Source organism: Otolemur garnettii, unplaced genomic scaffold (assembly GCF_000181295.1).
Source record: "Otolemur garnettii isolate 467f Iridium unplaced genomic scaffold, OtoGar3 scaffold00017, whole genome shotgun sequence".
NCBI classification, from domain to species: Eukaryota; Metazoa; Chordata; class Mammalia; order Primates; family Galagidae; genus Otolemur; species Otolemur garnettii.
In genome coordinates, this window is record NW_003852412.1 from 2,379,448 (window position 1) to 2,393,822 (window position 14,375).

Here is a 14,375-nt window from a genome sequence, read left to right on the forward strand (position 1 = left end):
CCAGCTACTTGGGAGGCTGAGGCAGGAGACTCGCTTGAGCCCAGGAGGTGGAGGTTGCTGTGAGCTGTGAGGCCATGGCACTCTACCCAGGGGGACAGCTTGAGGCTCTGTCTCAAAAAAAAAAAAAAGAAAAAGAAAAAATGTAATGGTCTCCTAATTTAAAAATTATTTAATCTTTATGTATTAGGATTGAATTTGTAGAGGTGCTTCTGGTTATCTTCATATCCATGTAATTCATTACCTCATATATGGAACCAGGACAAAATTAATGTCATTTCTCATCAATGTAAAGTATTTCACACAATTCTTTGTGAATTTATCATTGGTCTTAATTTTTTCTTTTTCATTCAGATGATACAAAAGACACAGATTCCTTATCAGATGAAGTTACGCATAATAGCAATCAGAATAACAGCAATTGTTCTTCTCCATCTCGGATGTCTGATTCAGTCTCTCTTAATACTGATAGTAGTCAAGACACTTCACTCTGCTCTCCAGTGAAACAAACTCATATTGATATTAACTCTAAAATCAGGTTTGTATGAATATTTTATGCATTTTTTATTTGTATAATAAATGGAAATAGGCAAACAATATATGCATAGCTAAGATGAAAGTGTTTCATAGATACATGTATTAATGGAAATTGTTCAGGCGGTATATAATCTTCTCAGTTTTATTACATGTCTAAATTTTATACATTTTAAGTTTTTTAAATGGAGAAGAATAAACAAAATAGGTTCTCAGTCTCTTGATTGAAAGATCAAACATTTGTATAATATTTCTAGGTAAAAACAAATGATAAATGTTTCTAGGTGTAACAATATAAATGGCCTGTTTCGGGTATTTTTTTTTTTTTGAGACAGAGCCTCAAGCTGTCCCCCTCAGTAGTGTGCCATGGCTTCACTGCTCACAGCAACCTCCAACTCCTAGGCTGAAGCGAGTCTCCTGCCTCAGCCTCCCAAGTAGCTGGGACCACAGGTGCCCACCACAACGCCCGGCTATTTTTTGGTTGCAGCCATTATTATTGTTTGGCGGGCCCGGGCTGGATTCGAACCCACCACCTTAGGTGTATGTGGTTGGTGCCTTAGCTGAGCCTGGGTATTTTTATAGTTAGAAATGCAGAATCATTTTGGAGGGATGCCAGTGAAGGTTTCTTGTAAATATTTTTGACTGGTATTGTCTATTTGGCTTCGAAAAACTCTCAGAAAGATGTAAATAATATTAAGTTCCATGGTTCAGAATTTAACAGAAGTTTAAAACAAATTTTATTATTTAGGCCCTCAGTAAATTTGTTGGTTCACACCTGTAATCCTAGCCCTCTGGGAGACTGAGATGGGCGAATCGTCTGAGCTCAGGAATTCAAGACTATAAGCAAAGCAAGGCCCCATTTCTACCAAAAACAGAAAAATTACGCATTGTGGCAGGCTACTCAGGAGGCTGAGATAAGAAGATCACTTGAACCCAAGAGTTTGAGGTTGCTATGAGCAGTGATGCCATGGCACTCAACCCCAGGGCAATTGAGTGAGACTTTGTCTCAAAAAAAAAAAAAAAGGTTACCAAAGCAAGAATACGCCATCATTCTGCCTTGGTGTTAGTCTGTCAGCTAGAGTCTGCTTAAGAGAAAGATTTGTGTTACTACTAAACTAAAAGCTTATTACATAGATTTAAAATTTTTCATTATTGTTAATATTTGAGACAGAGTTGCAGTCTGTTGCCTTGGCTAGAGAACAGTAGTGTCTTCATAGCTCACTGCAACCTCAAACTCTTGGGCTTTAGGGATCCTCCTGCTTCAGCCTCTCAAGTATCTGGAACTGCAGGAGCGTGCCACTACACCTGGCTAATTTTTTTTTCTTTTCTTTCTTTCTTTTTTTTGTAGAGATAGTGTCTCACTTTATCACCCTCAGTAGAGTGCCGTGGCGTCACACAGCTCAAAGCCATCTCCAGCTCCTGGGCTTAGGCGATTCTCTTGTTTCAGCCTCCCGAGTAGCTGGGACTATAGGCGTCTGCCACAACGGCCAGCTATTTTTTTTGTTACTATTTGGCCGGAGCCGGATTTGAACCTGCCACCCTTGGTATATGTGGCCAGTGCCCTACCCACTGAGCCATAGGCACCACCCTAATTTTTCTGTTTTTGTAGAGACAGGGTCTCATTCTTGGTCAGGTTGGTATCAAACTCCTGAGCTCAAGCAGTCTTACCCGGGCTTCACAGAGTGCTAGGATTATAGATGTGAGCCACCATGTCCAGTCTACACAAATACTTTTAACTATCATTTAGAGTTAAATTGTTATTAAATTTCAGGCACATTTAAGTAAAACTTGCATATAAATTTGTATTGTTAAAAGGAATTTTATGCCTGAAAATGAGTTTAGATATGTATAGCTATAATTATAATTAATCATTTATATCCTCTGAATTTAAGGCTATGACCCAATGTCTTAAAATACTTTATTTATTTATTTATTTACTGAGAGAGTCTCATTCTGTCACCTGGACTAGAGTATAGTCAGGCATCAAAATTACCCAGAAAAGTTTCCTATGCTCTTACTTAGCTATTCAAGTTATTAGCTTTTTCTCCATATAGAAACACACATTTAAGCATTTCATTTTTAGCATTGCAATCCCCAATCTTTTTGGCACCAGACACCAGTTTCATGGAGGACAGTTTTTCCACAGATGGAGGGGTATGGTTTGGGGATGATTTAAGCACATTACTGCTGTACCTCTTATCATCAGGCATTAGACTCTCATAAGGAACATAAACCCAGATCCCTCACATGTACAATTTACAATAGGGTTCGAGCCGTGAGAATCTAATGCCACTGCTGATCTGACAAGAGGCAAAGTTCAGGTGGTGATGTGAGCAATGGTCAGTGGCTATTAAATACAGATGAAGTTTTGCTTACTGGCCCTCTGCTCACCTCCTTACTGTGCTGCTCTTGGGTGCACAAAAGATGCAGCAGCAGAAGATACATAATCACACTTTCATTTATAATTTATCCCCTATTAGTTTGTGACAAATTAGATTGAGCATATTGATGAAAATTAATCTCACTATTAACTATGAATTTTAATTGTTTTGTCTCCAATTTATTACTTGACTATTAAGATAGTACTGTATGTTCCATCTTGGTAATAAATGCCTTTTTTCTGTGATTCCCATTGACTTTTCTTATCTACCTACACAGTTTAACTGGTTATTAATGTCTTCTGTTACTAAGAAAACTTTGATTTTTTATGTTTTTCATAAAATTATCTTTATTTTAGGCAAGAAGATGAAAATTTTAACAGCCTTTTACAAAATGGAGATATTTTAAATAATTCAACAGAGGAAAAATTCAAGGTTCACAATAAAAAAGATTTTAATTTACCGGAATATGATTTGAATATTGAAGAGCAACTAGTTTTAATTGAGAAAGGTGTTGAATCAACAGCCACATCTGATGAATCTCACAAATTAGATCACATCAATATGAATCTTAATAAACTTATAACTAATAATACATTTCAACCAGAGATAGTGGAAAGGTCAAAGACCCAGGATATAATCCTTGGAACAGGCTTTTTAAGCATTAATTCTAAAGGGGAAGATGTGCACTTAGAAAATGGAAACAAGTATCTTAATCTGGAATCTGTAAATAAAGTAAATGGACATTCTGAGGAAACTTCACAGTCTCTTAATAGGACTGAACCGCAGGACACTGAATCTTCTGTTGATTTAGGTATTTCCAAAAGCACTGAAGATCTCTCTCCTGAGAGAAGTGGTCCAGTTGGATCTGTTGTGAAATCTCATAGCATAACTAATATGGAGACCGGAAGGCTAAAAATCTATGATGTTCTTAGTGATAATGGAGTTCAGCAGTCAAGTACAGCGGTCAAAATCCCATCTGCTATTGATGGAAAAAACATAGTCAGAAGCAAGTCTGCCACACTGTTGTATGATCAACCCTTGCAGGTGTTTACTGGTTCTTCTTCATCTTCTGATTTAATCTCGAGTACAAAGGCGATTTTCAAGTTTGATTCAAATCATAATCCTGAAGAACCAAATATAATAAGAGGCTCCGCAACAAGTGGTCCACAATCTACACCCCAAATATATGGTCCTCCCCAGTATAATATCCAATATAGTAGCAGTGCTACAGTCAAAGATAGTCTGTGGCACTCTAAACAGAATCCCCAAACAGATCATGTCAGTTTTCCACCTCCGCGCCTTCCTAGATCAGAGAGCACAGAAAATCACAGTTACCCTAAACATTCTGCCAATATGAATTTTTCTAACCATAACAACGTTCGCGCTAACAGTGCATACCATTTACATCAGAGATCTGGCCCAGCAAGACACGGGGAAATGTGGGCCATTTCACCAAATGACCGACTTGTTCCTGCTGTAACTCGAACTACAATTCAGCGGCAAAGCAGTGTGTCATCTACAGCCTCTGTAAATCTTGGTGATCCAACTTCCACAAGGCGGGCCCAAATTCCTGAAGGAGATTACTTATCATATAGAGAGTTACATTCAGTGGGAAGAACTCCTCCAATGATGTCAGGATCTCAGAGGCCTCTTTCTGCACGAACATACAGTATTGATGGCCCAAATGTGTCGAGACCTCAGAGTGCTCGACCCTCTGTTAATGAAATACCAGAGAGAACTATGTCAGTCAGTGATTTCAATTATTCACGGACTAGTCCTTCAAAAAGACCAAATGCAAGGGTTGGTTCTGAGCATTCTTTATTAGATCCTCCAGGAAAAAGTAAAGTTCCTCATGATTGGCGAGAACAAGTACTTCGACACATTGAGGCCAAAAAATTAGAAAAGGTAATTGAACATAAGTTTTTTATGCTTCTTTTGATAAACTTATTTTCCTTAAAAGTATTTGACTTTTTTTTGTTGTTTTTTAAACAATGAAAATGAGTAACTCTGAATTATTATCTACTTACATTCTAGGAGTTTTTTCTTTGGTACTAGAAATAGAATTTCAAATTTAAACTTAGCCAGGAAAGTTGATAATAATATTAGCTTCTTTCCCTTCTTTTTTTTTTTTTTTTTTTGCAGTGTTTCTAAATAAGAATGTATTCATTTTATTTTATGTGTATTATCTCTTTTAAATTGTGCACACATACTAGAAATAATACATTTCTACTTCTGTTTAGCATTTTCTGGCCCCCCTGCTCTCTATAATAATTGTTAATTATGTAAACATTATAAGAAAATGGCAATTTATAGTTAACAGAATAACAGTATATATGTTGCAAATGTATGTATTTCAGCTAAGATTTTTTTCCTAGTTTATATTATATGAACTAACACTGTCACTGACACATATGGCTTTCTGGCATGGCATTTATTCTTGACTTTTCTAAACTGAATTTCAGACTTTCAACTCAGTTGAGTATTTCTGTGGCTTTAGTGTAGTTTGACAGTAGTTGGTAAAATAACTAATGCTTATGTTGAATTTGTGGGTAGAGATTACTTTATGGATAGAGATTCATCTTTTGATAGGAGTTAAAAATTTTTTTTAGTTTATCTTGTAAAATATATATGAGTTCCATAGTCATAATGTGGCCCAAATGTGTAAGATATGTTAAGATTTAGCTCCCTATCTCTCGCTGGATTTTATCCAAGAATTATCTTTTTTGTGTTTATTAAATATGAAATGTGTTTTTTAAACAGCTGAACATATATAATTTTAATTAGCCATTATTTTTAGAAGTTTCTGAAATAAAATTTTTATGAAATAAATACCTAAAATATATGATCAGCACCTTATGTGGGTTCACATTAAATCTAAGCCTATAATAATTACCTCTTTTTAGTGGGGTCCTTTCAACTGTAAATAGCTAAACATCTGTAAGTGTAAACCTATTTCATTCTTATCTATCCATTTTGTTTCAACTTTATATACACTGTTGAGGCTATGTAAACTTGTATGCTTTTTGTAAGGAATTTAGAAATTAAGCAGAGGAGTTAACATATCAAAGTTGTATGAGTACACTTCTGATAACGTTATGGAACTAGATTTTGGAGGAAGAAGCTGTAGTGAAAGAGATTGAATTATGAAGCTATTTAGTAATCTAAATAAGAAACAAAGTGTGGACTATCTTCAATAGAGTTGAGACAAGGAAGAATCCAAGAGACAGTTCTGAAATAGACTTAACAAGATTACTGCCGATTACTGTAACCTGTCATTGAGGAAAAGGGATAAAGCTTGAGATTTGTGTGTTGAATAATTGGTTGTTGGGAATGCCTGTAACTTTTATATTATTGGACATACAGGAGTAGTAGCAGATTTGAAGAAAGAGATAAGTTTGGTTATTTTGTGTTGGTTACCTCTTGAATGGCTATTCTCCCCCTTCTATCTGACAGAGATGGACCTAGACTTTAAATGGGAAACAAGTAGCAGCCATCTCATTGTTGATGTACTTCTCAGCTTTTTTCTTTTTATTGCATAAAATATTTACATATTTAAAAATTAGCTGTACCTTTTCTTGGAGAGTGTGTGACATCACTTTCTTGGTTGTGCCCACTAAGTAATTTAGAGGTACACATTAGTTCAACAAAACTAGAGAAGGCTTATGAGGGAAAAAAACAGGGGAGACTTTGTCTAAACACAGATTTTTAGCTAACAGGATCACTTCCATTTCTAATAATACATAGAGCGTGCTTTGAAATTAAGAGGGGCTCTTTCTCATACTTGCCAAGATACCCACCTCCCAAACTACTAGTTCACTATACTGAGGTATATTCCCGCTCATTGATTGGGAAGTATTTCTAGCAAATGCCAGAGTACATTTCTTGCTCTGCCATATACCTTCTTGGGTATTTTTATTAAATATTCATAGCTCTGCTGTATACCTTCTTGGGTATTTTATTATCCATGTCTGTCTTAAGTAAATTCTGTTTCCTACTTTCAAGAAATACTTTGAATTTCTTCAAAGTGGCCGTGCATGGTGGCTTACACCTGTAATCCTAGCACTCTGGGAGGCCAAGGTGGGTGGATTGCCTGAGCTTATAGGTTTGAGAGTAGCCTGAGCCAAAGTGAGACCTTGTCTCTAAATATAGCTGGGCATTTTGATGGGTGCCTGTGGTCCCAACTACTTGGGAGACTGAGGCAAGATAATTGCTTGAGCCCAAAAGCTAGAGATTGCTGTGAGCTATGATGCCCTGGGACTCTACCAAGGCTGATAAAGTGAGACTCTGTCTTCAGGAAAAAAATAATAATAATAAAATAAAATATATATATATATGTGTATATATATATTTTCACATATGAGTTTACTTTTACCTGATCTTATATAAGTTTTATCTTAAATGGATTTGTATGTTTGATAAACCACATTTTAAAATAATTTATCTGAAAGTAAATATGTTACTTCTTTTTGACCTTTTAAATAAAAAAAAATATTTAGTTGCTTTATTATATAGCATGTTGAGAGATAGCAGAGTCTATCAGGAGTGCCCAACCTTTCTTTTATTTTGCCTCACATTGGAAGAATGAGAGTTGTCTGCGAATACTTTTCTGGGTATCTGTGCACCACAGTTAGCAAAAAGAGTTTTTACAAAATCAGCATGTGGCCTGGCTGACAGGTTGGACACAGCTGCTAAGGATCCTTGCTCTGCTACACAGTTAGCTAACTGGATAAATAACTTAGACTTTCCCTAACTTAGTTCAGTGTTTTTGAACCTTTTTTTAAATCTCGTTGCCCATTCAAACCTATAGTTAAACTTCTGCGGTACACTTAAATTATGTTAATGTGGAGAAAAAGAGAGAATATACTTACTGTGCTTTGAACTTCTTTCTGAATTAATTTACTTAATGATCTTTAAATTTTCATGGTATACCTCATCTGCAATGAAAAGAACAACTTACTCTAGGATTTGTTAAAAAATTAAATGGGGCCAGGCACAGTGGCTCACGCCTGTAATCCCAGCACTCTGGGAGGCTGAGGTGGGTGGATTGCCTGAGCTAACAGGTTCAAGACCATCCTGAGCAAGAGCGAGACCCCATCTCTAAAAATAGCTGGGCTTTATGGTGGGTCTTTTAGTCCCAGCTACTTGGGAGGCTGAGGAAGAGGATAGCTTGAGCCCAAGAGTTTGAGGTTGCTGTGAGCCATGATGCCACGGCACTCTTCCAAGATCAACAAAGTGAGACTCTCTCAAAAACACATACAAAAAAGTTAAATGAGTTGTTAGCACTTAGAAAAGTATTAACATATAACTATAACAAAGTGCTAAATAAGTAGCCATCATCCTCATCATTGTGTCTTAAATTATTTTTAAAATAGCTGATTAAAATTAGTATTTTTTAATGAAGAATGCTAAAATACTTTATTGTAAAATAGGTTATTATGGTGGTAAAATAGTTTTCTGTCTTAAATTAAAACACTCCTTTAATATAGTTTCTATTTTTTTTTTTTTTTGAGACAGAGTCTCAAGCTTTCACCCTCAGTAGGATCCTGTGGCATCACAGCTCACAGCAACCTCCAACTCTTGGGCTTAAGTGATTCTCTTGCCTCAGCCTCCTAAGTAGCTGGGACTACAGGCGCCTGCCACAATGCCTGGCTATTTTTTGTTGTTGTTCTTTTTGCAGTTGTCATTGTTTATATGGCCCGGGCCCTGTTTGAACCTGCCAGCCTCAGTGTATATGGCCAGCACCCTACCCACTGGGCCTCTAATTTTTAAATATAAGCAAATTTCTTATGTCATGATAAAGACCTTTTCAAAAAATGAAGATAGTGTCTGTATGTTGGTTAGCTTATAAAAATTTGTTTTCAATATCCATTTATCAAGGATGATCTTGAATAATATTTCAATCATATATACTTATCTAATAGGAAAATAATACTAAAATATAAATAGAGACTGGGCTGTATATTCACATACATATAAAATATATATACATATACACTTAAAACTACTAGCAAAAATAGAAACTTAAGAAGAAGTTACCATTATTAGTCATTTCATTCAGAAAACAAAATTATAGTACAGAAAAATATTCTGAAGTTTAGGAAATAATTATAGTTCAGAGAATGAAAATTTAATGTAGTTACTGTCGGTGATAAGATTTTAGAACTTTCTGATACATTTCTATAGTGTTTTCATTTTGGAAGATGAAATCTAGATTATAAATGTAAGAGTAATCACAAAAAAATGGGACTATTTTTTAAGGAGAATGCTACTTTTCAAACACTGGGGAAATTTTTGGTAAATTGAACTAAAATTAATATGCTAAGGTAAAAGTTACTAACATATCAGGAAGGAGTGCTAAGAGCATGGAGACAAGGACTTCAACTTGGTTGAATTAGGGGTTTTGAGAAAACGTGATAATAAAATTTGAACCAGAATATAGATACTATAAAGTCACGATAACAGTTAAGTTTATTTTGTGTTTACGAAGTGCCAAGAACTGTCACTGTACAGTTATCTCTCTATACCAGTGGTTCTCAACCTTCCTAATGCGGGGAACCTTTAATACAGTCCGAAGGGGTTGCGACCCACAGGTTGAGATCACTGCTCTATACAAATGTTCCTCAGTTTTCACATGAGTCCTATGAGGTATTTTTATTATCCTATTTTACAAAAAAGCAATTTAGACACAAAATACTGAGTTATGTTCCCAGGATGATACATATGTTACATGAATGAAAGGGGAAGAAGTTTAAAAGCCTGGCCAAAATAATTAAATAAAATAATATAGGAATGCTTGTTATGATGGCATTTCTGTATTTCTTAATAATGAGCCATGCCCAAAATTTAGTTTCTCCAGTTTGACCGTCAGTACTCAGGGACGTGATTAGAAGTATTCCACATGAAAGAACAGCGGTTAAAGATGCTGGGGTAAACCAGTAGAACAATGAAAGGCAGATATTCATGTGAACTTACAGTTAAGCATCACAGGCCATCACTAACCCTTAATATAGTGATCTTTAATATTTATTTGAATAGAGAAAATTTGTGACATATGCATTCTCCAGTTTTTTTCTTCTGGTATTTGTAGAGCAGCCTGGAGGTTTTTAAAAAGGAAACTGAGGCAAGAATTACTTGAGCTTAGAAGTTCAAGACCAGCCTGGGCAACATAAAACCATGTCTGTTTAAAAAAAGAAAATATATATATACACACACACACACACACACATATATATATGTTAATTCTAAAACTGTGTGTATGTTAAACTTTTCTCTAGATTTTTCTAAATGTGGAAGATAATATTTTTAGAACTTGAAATGAGCTGAGTTTTTTCAAACATATTTTGTTATAGTATATATGTTTAAACTTTCAGTTTATTTAATAAGATAGAATTCCTATAAAATGAAGTAGTCTCTCTAGAAATTCATATGACTTAGAATTAATAGCTATGGGTAAAATATATCTTCAGAGAAATTAATTTGCATTCTATGCATTACTTTGTATAGATACATATACATATGGGTATACATCAATTCCTATTTTCTGACATATATGTTAGGAATAAAATTAATACCTTTATAAAAGCAGTTATGTCTGCATTCTTCTTTGGTACTTAAACATGTGAATGGGTATATTTACATGTAATTTATCTGTACATATGTATATTGTCATATAAACATGATAAATAGTGCCAGTTTCTTTCAGTGACTCTGAAAATTCATTGTTGCATGATATTTCTGTGTGGTATTGGGGTTACTTTTAATAAGTCTCTGTACATAACATGTCTTGTGGATTTTGCATGCTACACTAATCTCTGTTAAATCTGTCCCCTCTTTATTCAGAGCATGCTGTCAAGGTCCTTTAATTCCAATTTTACTGCTGTAAGCAGTTTTCACTATGGCAGCTCTAGGGATCTGCATGGCAGCCAGGGCAGTCTTGCCTTGAGTGTTGCAGACGGAAGAGGTTCTGGTGGGCACATTTTTCGAGTGAGTACCTACAGTAGACCAATACTTTAGCATATAGAGAAAAAAACAAATTTTAAATGTTTAACGTTTCTAGAAAAAAAAGTTTTACTGTAGGCTAGAAAACTTAATTACCTATAAGTTCTAACATGGCCTAGTTCTAAAACTTTCTTCAAACCTGACGTATTCTTTATCTCTTATAGTTTCTTTAGTTATAAGCTAATAATGTAGTCAGTGCTTAAATATTTATGCAAAAATGGATGAACAGTGGGAATAAGCAGCTGAGAGGTTTTTTCGTAAATTATTCTTGGGAGGGTTTTTCTTTTAATATTAAATTTAGTTTGCTTATTTTTAACTCAAGGTTTTAAGTTTATGCCATATGTAATTCAGAGCTGTTAGAGGGAGAAATAATTTTAACTGTAATGATTGAGAATTGGCCAATAAAAAACACTATGTATGCCTAAATTTAATCATAATTTGCTGAATATAATTAAATGTAAGGATGAAGAAATTGTAATAAACACCAGTGAAAAGGCAAACCAAGGCCTGGCATAGTGGCTCATTCCTATAATCCCAGGACTTCAAGCAGCTGAGGCAGAGGATCATTTCAGGCTAAGAGTTCCAGACCAGCCTGGGCAAGCTAGTAAGTCCTCATGCCACCAAAAATAAAAAAATTAGCCAGGCATGTTGGCATATCCTTGTAGTCCCAGCTACATGGAAGGCTGAAGTAGAAAGATTACTTGAGCCTAGGAGTTAGGATCATGTCATGGTACTTCAGCCTGGGCAACAGTGAAATCCTATCTCAAAAAGGCGACGGGTTGGGGGGGGGGGCCTTAAACCAAATCTTTATTAACCACATTTTACTATAGTCCTTACTGGTAAAGAATAAAAGTTTATTATTTTAAGGAAAGTTAAGTGTAGGGGATAAAAAGAGGGGAAAAAACCTCTGGCCTGGCTCTGTTTCAAAATTTTTCTCTGTAACACATTGATGTGGTAGCATAGCCTCTTAGCATGTATTTTCTCCAGTCCCTCTCCTTCTAACCTATCTTTTTGTTTTTGTTTTGTTTTGTTTTGTTTTGAGACAGAGTCTCACACTCTGTTGCCTTGAGTAGAGTGCCCTGACATCATCATAGCTAACAGCAACCTCAGTCTCTTGGGCTCAAGCGAGCAATTCCATCTCCTGAGTAACTGGGATTACAGGTGTCCACCAGGACATCTGACTAGTTTTTCTATTTTTAGTAGAAATAGGGTCTGGCTCTTGCTCAAGCTGGTCTGAGGCTAGTCTTGAGCTCAAGCAATCCATTCTCCTTAACCTCCCAAAGTGCTAGGATTATAGGCTCCAGTCCCTCTCCTTCTGACCTATGAAGATCTTTCCCCCTCATAACCCTTATTTTATCCCCTCCCCAGACTTTACATATTAACCCTTTACTTATTTCTGGGTTCTTTGCTTTTTTTCTTGGATGTAACTCCCCCCCCCATTCCTACCCTTTGGAGACAGAGTCTCACTCTGTTGCACTGGGTAGGGGCCATGGTGTCATAGTTCACAGCAATCTCAAACTCGTGGACTGAAGAGATCCTCTTGCCTCAGCCTCCCAAGAAACTGGGATTACAGGCGCCTGCCACAACACCCAGCTAGTTTTTCTTGGGGCTTTTTTTTGCAGTTTTTGGCCAGGGCTGGGTTTGAACCCACCACCTCCGGCACTTGGGGCTGGCGCCCCGCTCCCCTGAGTCACAGGAGCCACCCTAGTTTTTCTGTTTTTAGTAGAGACAGGGTCCCACTCATGTTCAGGCTGCTCTCAAACTCCTGAGGTCAAGCAATCCACTTGCCTCGTCCTCTCAAAGTGCTAGGATTATAGGCATGCACCACTGCACCCAGCCATTCCTTCCTCCCATTTCAGTACATACCTAGCTTTGCTCTGTTATGTTCTAGGAGCAGTTTCCTGGATTCACTTTGCTCTGGTTACAGCTGGCATATCTTTACCCTGTCCTCTGTCACCTGCTACCATATGGTTTACTGTTACAGTGGCAGCAGCCATTTTGAAAATTTTCGTTTTGAAAAAGAGAAAAAGGTAGTAACTTCAAGACCTCATTTAAATAGAGTCTGAGGGGTAAAGACCAGTGTCTTTTATTAACTCCAGGGGGAATCTTTGCCATTCATAGTCATCTGAAGTAATTATTCTTCCCAAATTGTTTTATGGTAACATTTTACACTTATTTTTCTTAAATTCAGAGCCTTTGAATTCATTGAATTTTACGTTTTTACTCCTGATACTCTTTGTTATCTTAAAAAGTAGATAAGCATAGTCTTACATTCAGATTTGAATTTACATTTTTAATTGTGAGTTAAATTGATTATTACGTGTTCTAAAAACTCATCTCAAAAAGGGCGTATTCATTTTATATGTACACAAAGTTAAACCATATTCAGGAATTCTAAGCCATGGTCTGAACTAGCGACTGACTGCATGCAGTAGATCTGTTGCAGATATAGTTTCTAAAATTAAAATGTAAATCCTTGGCTCAGCCCTGTAGCTCAGCAGCTTAGGGAGCTAGCCACATACAGCCGGGCTGGTGGGTTCAAACCCAGCCCAGGCCTGCCAAACAACAATGACAGCTACAGCGACAACAACAACAAAAAATGTAAATCCTTAAGTTTATAAGTTTATCTGGTAATATATCATAACAAAGTTGATTCTATATTACTTTTATAAGACTATAAGTTTATTGATACTTCTCATTAAAATTTGGGGGGGGGGAATTCTATGTGGTACTATGCTATTTAAAAGAACATCAGTTAATTTTTTTACCAAAAATCTTTTTGTAATGCTCAATAGAAGTGCAGGGTACCCCCAAAATCACCCCTGAAGTCACCATACATGGGGAAAATGGGAAAATATAGCTAAATGTAACTTTATTTACAAGACCCTGTATTTTGATTGGTGCTAAAATGTGAGACTCTTTGATTAATAAAAGGTAGTAAAAAGCTAGGTATTGCTATAAATAAAAAAGAAAAAAGAATTTGTCACCTAGGTAGAGTGGCTCATGCCTGTAATCCTACACTTTTGAGAGATCAAGGCAGGAGGATCACTTGAGCTCAGGAGTTTGAAACTAGCCAACCTGAGCAAGAGTGAGACCCCTGTCTCTATTAAACAGAAAAATTAGCAGGGTGTCATGGCAGGTACCTGTAGCCCCAACTACTTGGGAGGCTGAAACAGGAGGATTGCTGGAACCCAAGAGTCTGAGGTTGATGCAAACTAGGCTGACACCATGGCACTTTCACCTGGGCAACAGGGTCAGAGACTTTGTCTCAAAAGAAAAAAAGAAAAATTAGCTGGTTGTGGTCACATGTGCCTATAGTCTCAGCTATTCTGGAGGCTTGAGGCAGGAGGATTATTCAAGCCAGGAATTTGAGGTTGCATTGAACTACAATGATAACACTGCACACCACTGCACTCTAGCCTGAGTAGCAGAGTGAGACTTTGTCTTTAAAAAAAAAAAAAAAAA

The 14,375-nt window shown here is 36.4% G+C and overlaps 1 protein-coding gene across 5 annotated transcripts in view; it reads left to right on the forward strand.

The window, feature by feature from the left end:
- ERBIN (erbb2 interacting protein) overlaps nt 1-14,375 on the forward strand; it is a 155,276-nt gene that overhangs the window by 131,206 nt on the left and 9,695 nt on the right. For 3 of the 5 annotated variants that reach the window (XM_003785877.3, XM_023510870.1, XM_023510869.1), the window contains exons 20-22: nt 352-535; nt 3,269-4,817; nt 10,752-10,895. In XM_003785877.3, coding sequence (XP_003785925.1) covers nt 352-535; nt 3,269-4,817; nt 10,752-10,895 — 1,877 coding nt within the window. The remainder of the gene's footprint in view (nt 1-351; nt 536-3,268; nt 4,818-10,751; nt 10,896-14,375) is intronic. The other 2 variants (XM_003785876.3, XM_003785878.3) reach the window with 1 other exon arrangement.